The 15,581-nt window shown below is 46.9% G+C and overlaps 2 protein-coding genes across 2 annotated transcripts in view; both read left to right on the forward strand.

Moving 5' to 3' along the window:
• The window catches only part of fbxw4 (F-box and WD repeat domain containing 4), a 16,005-nt gene extending 11,031 nt beyond the window's left edge, over window positions 1–4,974 (forward strand). Inside the window, exons 6-9 of the mRNA XM_068741115.1 lie at window positions 758–823; window positions 3,696–3,836; window positions 4,472–4,613; window positions 4,772–4,974. Coding sequence (XP_068597216.1) covers window positions 758–823; window positions 3,696–3,836; window positions 4,472–4,613; window positions 4,772–4,906 — 484 coding nt within the window. The 3' untranslated portion in view covers window positions 4,907–4,974. The remainder of the gene's footprint in view (window positions 1–757; window positions 824–3,695; window positions 3,837–4,471; window positions 4,614–4,771) is intronic.
• A 5,788-nt stretch (window positions 4,975–10,762) lies between these two features.
• On the forward strand, window positions 10,763–13,482 carry wbp1la (WW domain binding protein 1-like a). The gene is made up of 4 exons (XM_068741121.1): window positions 10,763–10,896; window positions 11,566–11,668; window positions 11,844–12,005; window positions 12,585–13,482. Exons 1-4 carry the CDS (start codon window positions 10,834–10,836, stop codon window positions 12,989–12,991), a joined length of 735 nt encoding a protein of 244 aa, XP_068597222.1. The 5' UTR covers window positions 10,763–10,833; the 3' UTR covers window positions 12,992–13,482.
• Window positions 13,483–15,581: the final 2,099 nt, after the last annotated feature.

The following is a 15,581-nucleotide window of genomic DNA, read 5'->3' on the forward strand; positions in this document are numbered from 1 at the left end:
CATGCGTGACATTCACTGTGCATACCTAGGCCGCTAATTCCAACCTGCCTCTCCAATCAAAGGATCACGACTGTTGTAGTTCCCCTCGCCATTCTGCTGGGAAACAATGTGGTGGATGAAGGCAGGGCGGAGCGCGTGTGTGTGTGTGTGTGTGTGTGACTTTTGTCATGTTAATGCTCCGTGTATGTTATATATACAGCTGGTCCTCGCTTAAAGATGGCGTTGCATTCCGAAGACCCCGTTTACCGACATTTTGTGTGGTCAAAATCAAATGTTCATATTTGGATCCGTATATTCCATTTCTTCGTATATTCCATTTCTTCTGTATACGTACCCGCTCACAACTGCGCTGCCTGTGCATTCCACGATTCCTCGTCGCTAAACACGTACTTTGACGTTTCCTTCGGCCCGTCGGTCCTGCGAGTCGTCGTTAAACGAGTTCACGTTCAACGCAACTATATCTTTGATGTTTTGCAGCAAATACACAGTTGAGTTTCTTTTTTGTTTTTCTCCTACATTTCTTTATTACCTGAAGATACTGACGTGTCCTCGTAATTTGCCGGACGCTCTGCTTATTGCGTCGGACTCCCTCGGTCAGGTAGAGGAGCTGCTCCGTTAAGCGGAGCGTCTGCTTGTTTTACATTTTAGAACATTCTTAGCTTTTGGACTTTTGTCAGGTGCAGAAGATTCTCTGTGGATGTAACTTCAGAATCGTCCTGCTAAGTCATTCCGTCTCTCTGTGTCTCTCTGTTCGCAGCTCCTTTGTGACGGGTACCGCTTGCTGTGAGAACTTCTCCCCTCTTCGCATCTGGGATGTGGAACGGTGAGTCGGGAAAGCTTCCCCAACTGGGATCGGTAGAAAAGATGCCAAATCATACAGACTCCTCTTTTTCATTCAGCCCGCCAGTGAATATTTAGAACAGGACAGTCTAATAATACTTTTTGGGTTAACGGCGAGTGAAGCATCGGTTTGAAAACACCCTGCGACACGCTAGTCTGGAGCAGAGAGCGCGTCAAAAATGAGGGGCCTCTGAAAGGAAAGGCTTAAACCTGATACAAGCCTGCCTAGGCTGCTGTAATTCCCAGCTTTACCTGGGCCAATTAAACAGTCCGACACGACACAACACCGGGCCGGACACAAGAAAGCCGCTTCCTGCTCCCGAACGGTCGGGAAATCTGAGGAGGAGAGAGGACAGCAGACACACAGAGAGAGGGAAGGAAGGGATGGGTGGGCCGGTTGGGGGGGTGCACCTTGCGACCACCTTTTGATTCGTCTGTTAATAGCTTAACAGGAGGTTGTAAACCGAAAAGAAAAACTGGGGGTAATGAGATCTGATGTTTAATTTAACACCTTCTCTTCCTCTCTCAAAATTCATTCTCCTTTTTCCACCCTGAGTGTTCAAAGAGCTCTTATGATCAGCCATATAGACGGGATCCCACACAAGTGGCGCCATTGGAGCAGCGCCCAAACTTTTCACTGCATTTTTGCTCATGGCTAAACACAGAGGGGGGGGGGGGGGGGGGCATCAAAGAGAAGGACCCTGGCCGTCACTCCCGACTCCCAACATTCCCCTCCGTTCCTTTAGAAATGCAGCGATCCTTTTTTTTGTGTGAACAATCAAATGGACAGGCCTGGGAGTCCTGACATACCTCGAGCTGAAAAGAGCAGGGCGAAACGTCTGCTGGCATGGAGGGCGGCGCTGTTGTACAAATTGCAGCGGTGTTGTCTTCGCGGCGCACACGTGTATGCGCCGCTCACCTCCACCGGCTCTGGCGTTCCTCCCGTTGCTCTGGGGTGCAGAGTAAATTGGGTGGCTGTGTCCCCTCTGTTTGTTTTAGCTTCAGTAAAAAAAACTCAGCGGGGCTTCCTTTCTTCACCTGTCGGACGGCTTTTGACAAAAACACACACACTGCTATTCTTTGACCGTCCCCACACTAAGGGATAATTCCCTTAGCTTCTTTTTTCTCTCTCTCTCGCTCTCTCTCTCAACATTGTCAATTCATTAATGAATTCTTTCACAAATTGTGTGTGTGTGGCCCCTAAAGCCAACCTGACTCCTGCAGGGAGACCAGACAGGCTGAAATCAGGACTTAGACTCTGTGTGTTACACAGCCTGCAGCCCCTTTATAACAATTACTAAGCCCGTGCCCCCCCCCCCCCCCCAGGGCCAACGGTCTACCCATCTCTAAAGTAGCTGCCACACTGCAGCACAAACTGCTTTGTTCCCAACCAGCAGGTTTTTCCTCCAAAACCGTCGATTTCCGTGTGAGTCCTCGCCATTTTAATGCCGATTTTTTATCGAATTTAACGCATTATTTTCATTGACAACCAGCATTCTACTGCTCGGTAAAGGGACGTGTGTATTTCTGTTTGATTACAACGTCCATACGAATGCAGTAATGACTCCGCACCAGCAGGTGGCAACAGTCTGGGAGTTAAACTTCCTGAACTGATATGAGAGATGCGTTCACTTTCATTTCATGTATATACAGTAAAACAATAATGTTGCTCGTCAGGTAATTGTTCTAGAATAACCTGGCGGGGGCTTCGGTATTCCTACAACTCCCAGAATGCAATTTACAGCCTGCATCCTCCTAACCCTTTGAGGACAGGCTGAAGGTTACGACTCAAGCAAGCCGAGTTTACCGTGTGACCCTGCCCAGTCAGATTGCATGCTGTTTAGCGTAGCATGCTGCTATCGCTGACTTCAGGATCCATGCACAGATGTCGGGCCCGTTTCATGGAAGCGTTTTCTTTTCCTCTGGCGTTTGGGTTTGCTTTTCAGAGCCGGGTTCTGATCGCCTGCTGTGATCTCTGAGGGTCGGGCGATGTTTTTAGCGGCGGCGCTGCGATGGAGAGACGATTATTTAGTCGTGAATGAACGGGCTCGAAACCCTTCGGCTTGAATGCGTTTCTTTTTGTGTGCATGTGCTAAGCTCCTTGGTTTTAGTGGTAAGAGGAAAATGAGGGGTCGCTGCCCCACACAGACACAAACGCAGCCTCATCACAGACTCCCCATCGGCCCGGGCCTTAGTCATGAGACCCCGGCAATGAGAAAGCTCTCACCCAATAAGGCAACCTGTGGGGAAAGCCCTGGTCCAATAAGAAGCCCACCTGGGGTAAGGCTAGGAGATTACCAGGCCAAGCCTGCGGATTGAGCTCCGGGGCGAGGCGGGGGGGGTGGGGGCTCGAGTGAAGCACAGCCGCTGCTCGGTCGCCAAGGCCAGCGGACTCCTTTAAATGGTTGCTACGGCGCAGGTATCAAACGTGCAAGAGTTGCACACAGTCACGGTCACGGAGGGCATTGAATGGCAACAAAGAGACAGTTATTCTGCAATAATCCGCCCCGCCGAGGGCAAGTTATTCTGCAATAATCAGGAGGCGAGCAGCAAGCGGGGCGGCGCTGTGATCACAAGAGCGTAGCGCTGAAAGGAGCTCGACCCGAACACACACGGGTCACACCGCAACAGCCACACACACACCCGATTTATCGCTGACGTGCAGCCGTCCCACATGCGGATCTGTGCTCGCTGGTCGCCGTGACGACGGGTGACACTTAACACACACAAGCCTGTTCACTGAGGACGGCACGAATGCTGCGAATAATGAATCACATTCATCCCGTCATTCTCCAGATTCTGGTGATTCACAGACGGACGTCTCGTGAATTCTCTCCTCTGCCCCCCCCACACAGGCTGGAGTGTGTGTGCAGTCTGGGCTCGCAGTTCCGTCGCGGGGCCGGCGTGTTGGACATCGTGTTTGAGTCTCCGTTCCAGCTCCTGACCTGCGGCTACGATACCTTCATTCGGACGTGGGACCTCCGGCTAAGTCCGCGGTAAAGCAGCCGGGGTGCTACCGGGCTCACGCTGGAAACGTGTCTTCTCTACTAAAGCTGTTTAAAAGTGAAAGCAATGTTGGAACTTTGTCCCCAAACGAGGCCTGTTTTGTCCCGCTGTCATAAAACACCTTCTCAGCTCCAGTCCACATGTCGCATCAGGATTGAAAGGGATTATAAATCACACCAGAGCCCGGTAGATCATTCCCAGAGCTAGCTTGCAGCCCGTGTCGGGTCCATATTAACGCAGCAGCTCCCCCCCCCCAAACACGCTCGGAAGGGGCAACCTTATATTTGGGGGAGAGATGGCGTCCAGGCTGTATTTCTGGGAGATCAGTCAAGTAAGACAAATCAGATCTGATTGTCAGATCACTCTGGGGACTTTGGAAGGGGGTGGGTTGGTTGGCCGGGGGTGGGGGCCTCTTTAGATATCAATAATTCATACGGTCAGATCCCAAGGCTCAGGGGTCAGGGGCGTAGTTTGCCCATGTCTGCTCTACAGTGAAAATCTTTTCAAATAAGTTTTGAATGTCTTATAATCAATCAGACACCGTAATCCATCTTTATGTCACCTTTCATGTAACTCTGTCCTAAACAAAACATAAACAAATGGACTCTCCCATCCGACCGTACAGGAAGTGCGTGATGGAGTGGGAGGAGCCTCACGACAACACGCTGTATTGCATCCAGACAGACGGAAACCACATGATAGCCAGCGGCTCGTCGCACTACGGCGTCGTCCGACTCTGGGACAAGCGTCAGACGAAATGTCTCCAGGTGTGTTGGTTCTATCCCCCGGGGTAAAGCGTGAAACGGGCGCATTAGCACAGATGCTATAAGACGCACATGGACCAAGCTCAACGGGGCCTTTGTCATTGTGTAGATATGATTTTTGCTTTGTGCCAATGCGATTCCGTGTTGATTTTATCTCTCAGTACTTCCACCTGCGGTCGGACCAGTGGAGCAGCCCGGTGTACTGCCTGAGGTTCAGCAGCACTCACCTGTACGCAGCTCTGGCCACCTGCCTGCACTCGCTGGACTTTAGCCTGAACTCCGGCTCAGTCAGATGACGGACACGTAAACCGTTAGTATTTACCTGTGGAATACAGCTCTCTATTTTCAGAATAAATAGTGTTTGTAAATCAAATCATTTGGCGCGCCCTTTATTAGCATTTCAAGCTGCCGCCTCTGTTTGGATCCTTGCTAATGCCAGTGTGATTGTGAGTGGCGTTTTCATCCGGGATAAAGATAAACCGTGAACAAAAGACAAAGCAAAACATTGAAAGTGAGCCCAGAAGAAGGCATCGGATCGGGCCGCGAGGAGCAAGCCGGAGCCTGCCGGCAAAGGCGCTAATCCGCTGGCTTCGGGCGTCGTGAGCACAAACGCTCGACGCGTAAAAACCACGAGCGCTCACCGTTTGTGGAGGCAGCGAATAATCCGGAGCCTTTCCTCCTCAACGCTCTGGAGTGGGCTGCCCAGACCCAGCCGAAGCCTTTGAGGGGATTAAGGCACATTAGCCTCTTGACAAACCCATTTCATCACTGTGGATACACACTGTTTAGGTTTACATACGTTTGACCCCTTACACCTCAGAGCTCACACGTCAGGAGGGATCGGAGCGTTTGACCCCGCAGATCCACTCCGTACAATGTGAGGCTTGGTTTGACGGACAGAAATCGGAGTCTACGACGTAACCCGCGTGGATTATCAACCGCACATACAGTGCACCTGGTGTTTCACGACGTTTGGGGTGTGTGTGGTCAGTGGAAAACCCAAAAACAAACATGAAATACAGCTTGCGTGAGTTCCAAAATTACGTTTTTTTTTTTTTTTAATGCCTCTCTTAAGCAAAAAGCACACGCTTCACCCGAGACGAATCAAAAACCACTGCCGGAGCCCCCCCGGTCTCGCACGCCTCCGTGTTTACAATGCTGTGCGAGTCACGTTCTGCTCGCCGCGCGTGTCCAATGGCGTCCGCTGCGGGTGACCTTCCGCGCTGACCATTAATGGCATATATCAGATCATGCGGCATCCATTAGCGAATATAGCAGGGCCGCTTGAGAGGACAGACAGGGTGCGGACAGACATTGCACACCCATGCAGGAGATGCGACCCCTTGGGACTCCTTGGGTTGAATTAATCATAGAGCCCAGGGATGGGGGGCGGGGGGGGGGGGGGGTCTACTCTGAAACATGGCAGGTTTACAAGGAGGATTGTGTCGCTCACAGTCGGTGGTTAGTACCGTACGTCACTATTTAGGGATTTCACTGAAAGGGCGGCGTCTTCCTGCTGTCCGCTTTCTACTCCACAGTAGTCTCCAGTCACAGCGGAGTCATCAGCCGCCGCCACCACCACCGTAAGAAGGAAGAGTCGCGTTCTCTTGATGCTTAAGTGGAACGTTAAACCTCCTAATTGTTTATGAGTTGTCTGAAATAAACCAAAGGTCTCACTCCTTAAATGAGCGTGTTCAACCCGAGCTGGAGGTGGGTGACAGGGACTGGTCCATGATGGATGTCTGGGTCCACTATCAGACTTTGGATAAACGGGCCTGGTAGCCAGCAATGGGCTTTCTTGTCTGTGCACGTCTTCCGTCCTCTGTAGTGTCACTCAGGGTGTGGGATCTTACACTGCTGCAGGAGAAGAAATAAAAAGCCCCTGCTTGGCCCTCTCCTCCCTGATACCCACGTCTAGGGTGACATCATCCATTTCAGAAGGTGCTACATCATGAGGTACAAAGCTGCTGTCGAGCTGCAGGCCCGTGAAAAATGCGCCGCTGTTCATCCAAACACTTCAAGCAAATCTTTGTTTTAAAAGACTCGGTGTTGCAACTGCAACTCTCTAGTTTCTCTTTTTCAAACGCCAGCTAACATTTGGCCTTTATTTCAGCTTTAAATAAGAAGCATATATATTTATACAGCTACTTTTTTCTCTTGTCTAGTGATGCAAATATTCCGTTTAATTCGGCATCAACTTTAAAATGTGGGAAATTTGGGATTTCTTTTTCTTACTTCATCTAGATCCACATCAGAGTTTAATGGATTCCTTCCTGGCACATGCCCCCTTTATTCTTCCTATTTGCGTGGAAATGGATCTTGTTGTTTTTGTGTAATCCCATTAACAAACAAAGAAACCACCTAAAAAAAAAAAGCAGGAGGCGGGTGTTAAGGGTGAAAGAACATAACCTTCTTGGTGAAGGAGAAAACGTAAGCGGTTATTTGCAGATCTGTGATGAAAAGTGAATCACGAGGGGCCGAAATGTGAAATATGAATGTTCTTAAAAACTAGAAACCGTGTCAGCGCCGGCGTCGGGTGGATTACACAGAGAGAAGGGTGTGGCCAAATGTTAGATCACAGGTATAATAATAACATTATTATTGTGACCTTAAAAGCCCTCGCAACCGGATCACAAACAATGTGGTTTATCCGCAGCCTCCATGAAAACCTATTTCCTGCACAAGCCAGTCACCGAACATGAAGAGAACTTTCTCAGCTCTGTGCTTCACTGTGTTGAAGTCCTCCATCCCTCCTTTGATCACCACTCGGTCCGCTCTCTCGCTCCCCTGAGGTTGAACCTTCAGTGGGAATTTCCACAGTGTGGGATCAGAAGGCCGCATGCGGCTCCCCTAAACAAACAGAGCCGCCACTGCAGGCACCTGTCACACGTGGAAATCCACCATCCTGTGAAGCATTCCCTTTCACACAATGGCTAACCTGTAATTTACCTCCAGCACTTAGCAAGACCATCACTGTAACATGAGCAGATGCCAAGAATCCACGGCTGTTTTCTTTGGCCAAGTTCACTGGAGCTGAATGGAGTGGACGGCTTCTCTTTTCACTGGATGTGAAGCTTGCTTCCTCCGGTTCTGAGGCCCGGCTGCTGGCCGCGGAGGAGGTGGAGGAGGCGGAGGATAGGGTATCTGGACCACCTAGCTGCCTGAGCTTTGTGTGCTTTCTGGGTGGATGATTGTCTTCAAAGTGCTGAGAAATCTGCTCTGTTGCGTCCTCCTGTCAGCGTCTCAGCTGAAGACATATCTGCGCCAATGAGGCCACCTGGTGGTCATCAGGGGAAGTTCACCGCAGAGCAGGCTTTGCTTCTGAAAGAGCAAGACGTAAATTCAAGCCTGAAATTGCACATGGTTTTTAATTTTTGCGTGGGTTTTGCACAGTAAATTAGATCAATGAATCCCCATCTTATATCATTTTATAAGAAAGAAATGAAATCACATTTTCACAGCTCAAATATTTGTATGTGCTCGTGGGACTGTATTTCATGTTTGATGCACCTGAATACTTTATATTCACTGGAGTCAGATTTCTGATCTAATGTTATTTCATTTTATTATGAGGCTGCTTTTTCAACAGTGCCCATTTGTTGGTTAGTTTGTTAGCAAGACTAACTAGATCAGACATTTTTGGTATTTATGGGTTTGAGCTATTTTGTGCATAACAAAAGAAAAATCCCGAATCACCAGGTTTAAATGTTTGGTTGTTGCAAATCCAGAAGCAAATTATGGTTTGGTGACCAGATCTGTTTGGATTAAAGGGACTGTTAGGCCTTGATGGAGGTTCTCCAAAAAAGCCAATGATCAAATGTGAGTTAAAGGTTTTCACTTATGGTGTTTTGCTTTCTTACACTTTTAACATTTCCGTGTGTGAATCATCACCAAAAAGGATTAAACCAACGCTGTAAATAGTCACCAATGAATGGAATATTTCCTAAAAAGAACTTGCTGTTCCGGTTCCATTTGTGAAGCAATTATAATTTCGTTTTCAGTGGATCAAATGACTTTTTTGATTACAGAAGGGACACTCTGCCTGTGCCCTGTCCGTCCCGCGCACGCTTACCCCCAGATACGAATTTCTGGGGGAATTTCCCATACCAAACCCTCCCGGTTCTTACCCCTTACCTGTCAGTCATTCCCGGGTCCCTGGTGCTTAGGGGACCACAGGCCTGTCAGACCTCCAGCAGCCCCTCAAAGAAATGTCCTTCCTCCCGTCACAACTCCCCCCCCCCCCAATCCCTCTCGGGCCCGCCAAACAAAAATAAAGTCACATTGAAGAAAGAGTGGCTGGGGCTCCTGCATTGCAGATCAGTCAGTGGATACCTGATTGTCACTCACGGGTTGGGCCCTTAATCCTATTGTTTCTCCGACAGGATTACTCTCTGTGGTCCCTCTCTCCCTGTGGCTGCGCGCGGGAGAAAGGCCAGATTAAGGGGATTAGCGTGTATCCTCCTGACTTGTCAAACTGGGATGTAAGGAACCATTGACTTTCTTGGGGACCCTGAATGAAGAAAGGCAGAGAGGTGCCTAAAGAAGTGGTCATGAAAGGCAGTGAACAAGCCAAAATTCCTGAGAGGACAATGTGATTTGTTTGCTTTTGTGCCCTCAAACTGGGATGGAGGTTTCAAAGGACCTGAAAGGAGGAGACCCGGGAGATGCAATTTTGAGGTCTGGCAAACTGAGCTCACATCGCTGCAAATAAATTCTTTATTATGCAGGGTACACATTAAACAGGTTTAAATTTATTTTAATGTATTTATTTTCATAAGAAAGCAGAATATGACCTGAAATCACAAATAATGGAAGACTGACAATATTACCGGTACTTAATCCTGAGGACAGACTTTATAGAAGCGGCTCCAGTTATAGTCAAGGTTTGAGTCCTATTCTTTTATATTTTACATAATACTACAGAGATAATCCTGTTTGGTCCAGTTGCCACAATCTAATCTCAAATGATTTATTTGCACAGTGCACAGTGCACAGAAAATAAGAAAACTTTAGGTTAATCTAATCCTGTCCTGGAAAAATTTGCATATACAGTACATGACAATTGATCAAATAGCAATTCCTTTGCCATATTTCTATTTAGAAATAAACCATTTTGTTGAAAGTTTGAAATCAAGAACTCTGGAGAGAACAAAAAAATGTCAAGATTGAGCTCAGAGTTTAGGTATATGAAAGTTTAGGACAAAAAAGTCGAATAAAATTTTAATCCATTATTGTTGTGATGAAGTTGCACAATATATTTCAGATTGTTTTCACAGAACGGAGACAACCGGTTATTTCACTGTCATGCCTGGGGCAATGCAGACAGTGTGGTGATGTCATGATGTCACTTTGCTCTGTTTCATCATGACAAATGAAGTCACTCCACCCAGATCCTTTACCAAAATATATAGGATGAGGTTATTTGGATCTAAATGTCATTCCTTTTTTTTCATATTTGAACAGCATTTAGTGTTTCCCATGAACCCCCTCAAATGTTAACGTCTCAGGTTTTTATTATTGTATCCAATGAGAATTATAAACAAGATCTGGATCCAATCGGATGGAAATGATTTCACAGTTGGTTCACCCGGTAAATGAAATCTCAATGCAGACTCGACTTACCGGTACTTGTTTTCTGTTTCTCGGGATACTATACTACAAAAGTTGATACGGGATGGTTTCTTTTCCTGTATGGAATATTTCTTCCATAGAGGCAAGGACAAATAAAACCTCGAGTAGAAGTCAAATGAAGAAAGTTAGATAATTTAGTAATGTCATAATGTGGTTTAAACGAACCTTTAACTCTATGTTTTGTTCTAATACACCACATTTTAAGAGCAAGTTATTTCCTGTCTGGATGAGCCTGATTAAGAAAATAATTTAAACTATATTGTTGTTTTAATTTTTGTAGTAATTACATTTTCCGTGCGGTATCGCCTTTATTTGTTATAATTTCATGTGAAACAGTTTTAACCCCGCCTCTCTCTGGTGACGTGATCCTTCAACAGCTAAGAGTGACGGCAGAAGGAGCCAATCATTGCCCAACATTTAGGGCTGCGTCGACCAATCACAGAAGAGTCTCGCTATGTGACGGAAGAACTATTGTTGAAGTTTGCCTTGGAGTTATGTCGTGATGTTAGCAAACCGCTATAGCCGAGTTAACGATGTGACCCTTCCTGAGCGGTTCGGTGGTTAAAACTATCCGTCTTAAATATATTTAACAATGGGGACGTACGCGAGCAACGGGAGAGTAGACGACGCAGCGACGCTGGAAGCCGTCGCGGAGGTAACGTGAACAGCTAGCGTTAGCCCACCCGACAAGTTGTTAGCTAGTTAGGCAGCTAACTAAATGCCCGACATAGTTAGCTTGTTAGTTGTACTGTTAAAAAAAAAAAAAACTTGTTTCCAACTCATTGATCATTTTTTATTCGGTGTTTTCATTCACGAAACTGTTTTCTGCGTAATGTTTCCGTTGAGCTTGTTTTCGTATTCACAAAAAAAAAAGTCACACGGTTACAACTTAAAGTTAGCAGCGCTCTTAAAATAGCTAGTTGGACCGGGCTAACTAGGGCACGGTCATGGCACAGGTTCTGATTTATGTTGAAGCCCAAATAAGCGACGTGTTGTCCTAACGCAAGTCCCTGAATAATATTCAATGAAAGTGAAACCGGGTCTTGGATCATATTCGTTGATCCACACAGAAAATAAGTCGTTAGCTGTTTGGCTAATCAGGAAGTGATCGAACTGCAGGAGTACTGAAGTATCAAAAAGCTGGTCAATTAAATTAAACACCACAGGAGTGTCTGATAGCATTTAGAAGTGCAGTAAACAATCTATTAATTTGTGAGCTACTTTTCATTTATTTTTTATCTGGATTTATTTTTACCACAGCGTGGTGTGATGCGGTGTGTAATTTCAGTTTGTGTAACCGGTTGGTATGCGGGTGTATTTCCAGGGCCGGTTGGTGTGCCAGGGCGTAACCAACCAGAGCTACATCTGCGATTGGGGTCACTGCTGCGGGGAGACGCAGTGCTGCAGCTACTACTACGAGCTGTGGTGTGAGTTCCCACTTCTTCTTCTTTCGGTGTCTGTGCAGCCGCGGTGAAAGAAGAATACACGCTTGGGATGGGAACTCAGATGAAAATCTACATTTAGGACCTGAAACTGTCGTAATCTGGCTTAAGCCCTTTAAAACGTTCGCCGTTCCCACGCCAACGAATGGTCTCCCCGCAGGGTTCTGGTTGGTGTGGACTCTGATCATTATCCTGTCGTGCTGCTGCATTTGCCATCACTGGCGCTCCAAGCAGCGCGTCCAGCAGCAGCGCCGGCAGAACGAGATCAACCTCATTGCCTACAGAGAAGCTCACAATAACCCCCAAATGCCCATCTATCTCAGTAAGAAGCTTTCTGACGTCGCACAATTCGGCACGCGTTCGACCTCCGGCTTTAGATCAGGTCAGAGTCAGACTTGGCCTTACCGGCAAAGTTTATGCAAACACGCGTGGAATTTAACTCCGTTTTAATTTGCTGATAAAAGTACAAGGTGTCGAGAATGTTAAGTTAATAAAAGAAATGGAATAAAGACAGAAGATAACCGAAGATAGGAAGCACAGTAAGCTGTAGACTTGATGATGATGAATATACTTATTAGATAGAATGTTAGAGTACAAGTACAGTCACACAGTAGCATGTATTACAGTACAAATAAAGTCAAACATCCTGTCTAAGAGGAGCATTTCTAAAAAACCCTTGCGGTCTTGTTTCCGTTGAAAGTCCTTGGTACACAAATCATCGACATTTAACAATACAAATAAAGCCAATATTAAATTACTCCCATTACAGGTCTGCAGAGACTGTAATGGAAGGAAGGCTGGCTGGTTTAAATGATCTTTTAGGGCGGGGGGAGGGGTTACACTTGTCTTCCCGCTCTCTCAGGCAGGCGTTCATGCGTATCGTTACTGTGTCATCCTGCAGGATTCTTGCCTTCCTACCTGCTGCCCGCCTATGAGGAGGTAGTCGACCGGCCGGCCACGCCGCCACCGCCCTACACCCCTGCTGAGCTAGCTCCTCCTCCACCCTCAGACCCACCCGAGGCATCTCCTTGCCCCGACCCGGTTATCTCCATCCCCGACGATGGCAACTTTGCCCTGCCGCCGACTCCAGAAGTCACGCGGGGCCACCTGCACGGAGCGAACCGGCCCAACAAGGACTTGACCCCCGGCAGATACCGGCGCTTCACGGGCGACTCTGGAATCGAAGTGGGTGACGGCCATGAACTGTGGGATCAGCAAAGCTTTTTAGAAAGGGAAGGAGCGACGGAAGAAGAAGGCGCGAGGCAAGTGGAGGAGCCGTGCGATCACTACGTTAGCCGGATCTTTTAGCGCAGCCGCGTTAATGATGCGGTTGGGTGTGAGAAACGCTGCGGATACAGACTCGCAGTCCCTTAGGTAACCCATAGCGACGTCTCACAGAGGGTTGAGGCTGTGCTCATTTTCCACGCAGGTGGAGAGATGGTACCTCATGCTGTTCGCTTGTTTGCTTGCTGCTCCTGGTGAAAGACGGTCGGGTTAAACAGCATTCTTCTGTCGGGAGGCAGCGTTCATGCCCGACGGAAATAACATGGTTCATTTAGCTGTGTTGATTTTTGATTAGCTCTACTAGTAAAAGGCATTTCTACATAAAGACCTAGCATGAACACTTCCTGTAAGGGTGCGTTTCATTTCATCATGCCCGACGTGTAGCCGGGGCGTTTTGCTTAATTAGAAAACAAACATGTCGGTGCCTTCCGGTTGACAACAGTCTGTCTCTGTCACGCAGACTGCTGAGCCAGCAGTATTGCATCTCTGTTATAATATAATAATAAGGACTAATATCTAAAGGTGTAAATGGGGGGGGGGGGGTATTGTTGTTCCTTGGACCTGCCACCGGAGGTCGTTACGTTGCCGATTCGACCTCGGGCACGCATGCGAGCCAGGGAGGCTGAAGGACTGGGTGGGGGGGTTCTGGGGTGTGTATCGTGTGAAATCGATCTGATCGGCTCGCTCAGGTCGCAGTAAAAACAAATCAGGGAGCAGGAATAGATCAGAATGAATGTGTGACACCCTTAAATGGTCTCGTTTTAGACCTGTCGATCAGCGTAGCGACGGTTCGACCAGTCATTTCAGACCTGAAGCAGCACAACGCACGGCAGGGACGTCTTCAACGGCCTTATTCACGCTTACCCGAACGCGCCTGTCGCCGCTTTGTGTTGGGATGTCGTAGTTCCATACGGAACTACAGACGGGTCCTATTGTTGCTCGACACGTGTCGCATGTTTGGAGGTTTTGCTAATTGCTTCTTCTTTTGCCGAGAAAAATGTGTACAAGGATTTACAAGGATTGCTTTTCAGTCGCGCATGTCGACCTGGCAAGTGAGTCCATGCCGACGATTACACAAACTCCAGTCTGAGATGATTCCTCGCCTGCATCGCTAAACACCACCTGGCGAATCGTCTTTCCTCGCTGCTGCACCCGAGTGGCTCGTCCGATGCCTAACGTGGCCTTTAAATAGAGAATATTTAGATGAACTTAATCAAAGTCTCTTAGTTTTAGGAGGCGACATCTGTGTACACGGCGATATCGTTTAATCATGGATGTAATTTTTACGCATAACTGGGTAGTCTGCCAAAGAGAATTCTGAACACACGTGATCTGTGTGAAATACTGCACTGTTAGTAATCGCGTATTTAAATAAGAGTATCTGCATTAGGTCGTCGTGCGGTACTCTTGGGAGCATTCATCGCAGGTTTGTTGCTTGTCGTCCATTCACAAGCGCATCCAAAGGGAACGTCAGGTCGATTCGCTCGAGTCCGATCGTGCACGGAGGGATCGTTGTCCAATCGAGCTGTTCACGTGCGTTTAATTAAACGGTGGTCTTAAGCTCTCTGTGCTGTACTCTGTGTATATATACTATTTGATATCTGCTGAAATAAAAATTATTTTTTTCACACTTGACTTGTGGTGTTTTTATTGTTGGTGAAAACATAACAAACTCCAATAATTCAGTCGAGCCTGTTTTGAATAACGACCCATTGGATTGGACTTTCACAGAACCTTCTGAAAATCAGACGACGACACCCCCAGAACATTTTATTCACACCACTCCCATTTTTTATTGCTTTTCCAAATGAGGTAGAAGTTTTACAAAACAGAGAAAGGTTCAAATCTGTAAAATAATAATAATAAAAGAGAAAAAAAATCATCTTGAACACAATACACGTTATAAATGACATCAATTTTAAAGAATAATTATTTCTGTACGCGGTATTAACGTTGTGGAAAGAACAAGTAGCGCGAAAGCAGCAGCAGAAGAAGAAGAGGCGGAAGTGGAAACGGAAGAAGAAGAAGGTGAGTTTCTCGTGTTTACTATTTTGACAGCGTCTATATTGATAATATGAACGTCAAACCCGAGAACTTTTAATTGCCGCCGTTTGTGCGCCGTTCCCAACCGCGTTGGGAGCTTATGCTAACGGCCGGAGCAGTCCGAGTCGTTAGCGAGCTGAGCTAGCAGCCGGTGGAGAAGTAGCGGTCCGGTTATGACTGATGTTAGCATCTGATGCTACATTAGCACAACAATCTAACTTTAGCATCATCTCCGTGTTTATGTTATTGACGGACTGAATATAAACCCATAAAATATGGCCCCGTAAAACGACGACCATGTGGTTTTAGTATTTATGACGTCACATCGTCTTAGTCTTTGTCTTTGCTATCATTTAAAGCTTTTTTTTTTTTTACTGTCCTCCTCCTTTTTGATATTTGAATTCAGTATTTAAGATTTGAAAGTACTTGCGAGTAAATTGCTTATAACCTTATAAGAAATAGATTCTTGTAATTTCCTCAGATATTTTCGTAATAACGGTCTTAATTTACCATAATGCCTCGTTTAAATACACTTCCTACAAAGCTTTCTTGTGAAGGTGAGACGTTTTGG

This window comes from Brachionichthys hirsutus, chromosome 7, assembly GCF_040956055.1.
Source record: "Brachionichthys hirsutus isolate HB-005 chromosome 7, CSIRO-AGI_Bhir_v1, whole genome shotgun sequence".
NCBI classification, from domain to species: domain Eukaryota; kingdom Metazoa; phylum Chordata; class Actinopteri; order Lophiiformes; family Brachionichthyidae; genus Brachionichthys; species Brachionichthys hirsutus.